At 29.0% G+C, this 3414-nt stretch overlaps 1 protein-coding gene across 1 annotated transcript in view; it reads left to right on the top strand.

Moving 5' to 3' along the window:
* Positions 1-1146: 1146 nt before the first annotated feature.
* Positions 1147-3414, top strand: part of LOC111089590 (cilia- and flagella-associated protein 70-like) — a 25774-nt gene continuing 23506 nt past the window's right edge. Inside the window, exons 1-2 of the mRNA XM_022402393.1 lie at positions 1147-1227; positions 2182-2275. Coding sequence (XP_022258101.1) covers positions 1160-1227; positions 2182-2275 — 162 coding nt within the window. The 5' untranslated portion in view covers positions 1147-1159. The remainder of the gene's footprint in view (positions 1228-2181; positions 2276-3414) is intronic.

The following is a 3414-nucleotide window of genomic DNA, read 5'->3' on the forward strand; positions in this document are numbered from 1 at the left end:
GTCGTAGAGGTAATATTTGACAGATACTAAAACTGTAAGGTGTTATTGTACAGTAATAGCATATCATACAAGTAGTAGAGGCAATATTTGACAGATACTAAAACTGTAAGGTGTTATTGTACAGTAATAGCATATCATACAAGTAGTAGAGGCAATATTTGACAGATACTAAAACTGTAAGGTGTTATTGTACAGTAATAGCATATCATACAAGTAGTAGAGGCAATATTTGGCAGATACTAAAACTGTAAGGTGTTATTGTACAGTAATAGCACTGAGAAGCAGTTAATGTGATTTGCATACACTGTTACTTACTACATTGCACCCTGTGTTTGAGACAAAAGTATGTCAATTCCACTATCTCTGGCATCTGATTTCAGGATGAATAGATAACTTTTCATAAGGATAAGCCAGGACCTGTGCTTTGACTAAGGTGTATTGCATTGTCTAGAATGCATCTTGAATGTGACAATGGACAACATGTTTATTGTAAAACTGGATCATATACAAAAGCTCTGACTGTGATTAGGCAATAATAACTCTAACTTTTTACCATTGGGATCCACTAAAACCTTCATTGTTCATCCATAGGAACCTTCTTTCAGTTGCAAGTTTAGTACTAGCTATTGTGCTATTTACAGAATTTCTCCACTTGGGTGTTACTTTTCATCTCCCCATAGTATACTTATGGCCTGCATCTTCATGCACCTCATACTGCTTGTACTGAAATAGTGTTAAAAATATTTAACATTTGGGAAAATTGGATTATCTACCAATCCATTTTTTTGTTGTACTGTTTGAATTCAGTTTCATTATGAAAATATAGATTTTGTATTTAAATATGTTTTCGCAGCTGTTAATAATTGTCAAAGTATGGACATTTGGATTTTTTTCTACTATTTACTGATTACATTGATTATTGGTAATTTATTTCTGATTAGTTGCTTTGGTAATTAATGATGATCTGATGTAGTCATCCATCTTACAGTGTATAATATATCTACCTGACTTTTTTTATATTCAACACAGATTATCATAGATATTAAAAATATGCTCTAACACTTAAGTTAATTCAAGATAAGGTAGTGCTGTTCGTAAGACATAAACTGTACTATTTTTAACCTCTTCATGTTTCTTGAAGGTTAATAAAAGTTCAGAGATGCAGAAGTTAAATATTATTTGGAACACTTGCCAACATGTATGGCTATCAAAGAATGACCTTCAAAGGTACTTGTAGGGTTTTTTATACTGATTCCTAAAATTATATTAGAAATACAGTATCATGAACACCCAATTAATGCATATTCGTGAGCAAAGAACTGAAATATTTTTGCTTAATGTTTTAATTATTTATATAAATCTTACATATCCATTTATTATATTAACTGATTATTAAAAAGTGTTTAAAGTATATTTTTATATATAAGCTAAAGACATTGTTTGGTTAAAGCCTTTATATTGCAGAGAAACCACAATTACCTATAGTTTCATTCAAGCAGAACTTACTTTAAATGTATTAAACAGATAGAAATAGAATTAAAAGAACTAATTATGTATAGGAAAATAAAATTACAAAGTCTGAGATTATAAATTATAAATGTGTCCATTATTGACATCAGTAATGCCAATTTCAGACACTATAAACATTTGTTTATTTTCTTTCTTAGAGCAGACAGAAAGAGGGTATAATTTCTTTATAATTTTTATTTATTCATTGTTATAAACCATGATTTGATTAAGTAAATTGGAATTAACTTGGGAAATTTCATCAATAAAGATTAAGTTAAAATAAACAATTTCATTGGAGTCTTTCTTTGTTGTCATGTTATAGCCTGATACCATAAATAGATTAGTTTTGAAATTTTAATATACCAGAAAAATGTGTGTAGTTTTAAAGTAACTTTTTTTCAAGAAAAGTATCGAAGAAGTGACCACATTAACAGATATTTTTAGAAAATAACACATTTTAAACAAGAATGCTTGTGTCACATGTGAAAACATTCTAAGATCTATCAAAATAATATTTTTGGAACTCTTTTAAAAAAGTATAAAGTTGATGTTAATCTTATTCACAATATTTAATTAGTTAACTGAATTGCTTACCAATCTAAGTAATCCTTAATTTTCTCATTCTGTTTATGTATGTGTGTAATGCTTTTGTATTAATGTGTATTCTATTAGTGTGAAAGAGAGAATATCAAATGTCAGCCATATTCCTGTAGAAATTGCAAAAATTCCTCTTTCTGGAAAAAGATCTACTGGGAAAGCAAAAATGGTATATGTTGTGACCTGTATTTGGATTTGAAAAATAATACTAAAACAAGGGACTGATATATATATATATATATATATAATTTTTTTGTAATATGCTTTGTATAGTTAGAAAAATGTTATTATTTTAAACATAACATATAATAGATAAGTAATCTATTATAAGTGATTATAGAATACTTTAAAATTTAAAAGGTAGAAATTTAAAATAATGCATTGGGATTTACTACGAGATGTTGGTTTTAATATAAAATGTAAAGTTAATATTTAATTATACTGTGTTTTGTTGGAATAATAATAATGCCTTTATTACTGTCATAAATAGTTAGGGTGAATTACATTTGTTCGCCTGTCGGCTAGACTACCAATTATAAAACTTACAGTCTAAATGAGTTGGAGCTCAATTTCATTTTGAGGATAGTATTGACCTTCTCTCTTATTAATGTGTTAAAATAATTTATGGTAGCAAACTGCATGATATTTTTGTTTCAAAATAAAAGAAGTTGGTGTCTTTGATTTATTTCTTAGTTAATCTCTTCTTTTAATACAGTTCTTCATTATGAATTCTAAATTTTCTTTTTCAGATATTGAGTCTTGTACTACAGTAGGCAGTTTATCTCCTTCAGTTCACCATTATACAAATATCTATAAGAGTTGGTGTTTCTTTTTCTGATGCGAGATGGATATTTAAAAAATGAGGTTTTGACATCTCTCTCTGTTTCTATGACACATAGATTTCCTGCTGTTTTCTGGTTTAGGGTCTAAGACCTTCCCAGGAGGTTGAAGTTTTGAAGGCTTATTCTAGTGATTTTATCTTCACTTATCAGAAAAATGTGGAGGATTTTGCCTCTCACTTCCTTCCTCTGATTTACAGGGAGCATTTATCTTTTATTTGCAGGATCTTAGGACTCGACACTGAAGACTTAATAATCAGATGGCCCTACTGTTTAAATCAATTCAATAAATATTTCTATTCATGCATATTATTCTATGTAGACTAGAGAACTCTTGAGAACCTCTCTTTTGCTGAATTTTTGTTTTTGGGTGGGAAGCAGACTTACATCTTCCCCACCAGCATCCCTTTTTACTTATAAGGACTTTGAGGTCTTCGACCCACTTTGCTTGATTGTTTTAGATGCAACA

The sequence above is a fragment of the Limulus polyphemus genome, unplaced genomic scaffold (assembly GCF_000517525.1).
Source record: "Limulus polyphemus unplaced genomic scaffold, Limulus_polyphemus-2.1.2 Scaffold6717, whole genome shotgun sequence".
NCBI classification, from domain to species: domain Eukaryota; kingdom Metazoa; phylum Arthropoda; class Merostomata; order Xiphosura; family Limulidae; genus Limulus; species Limulus polyphemus.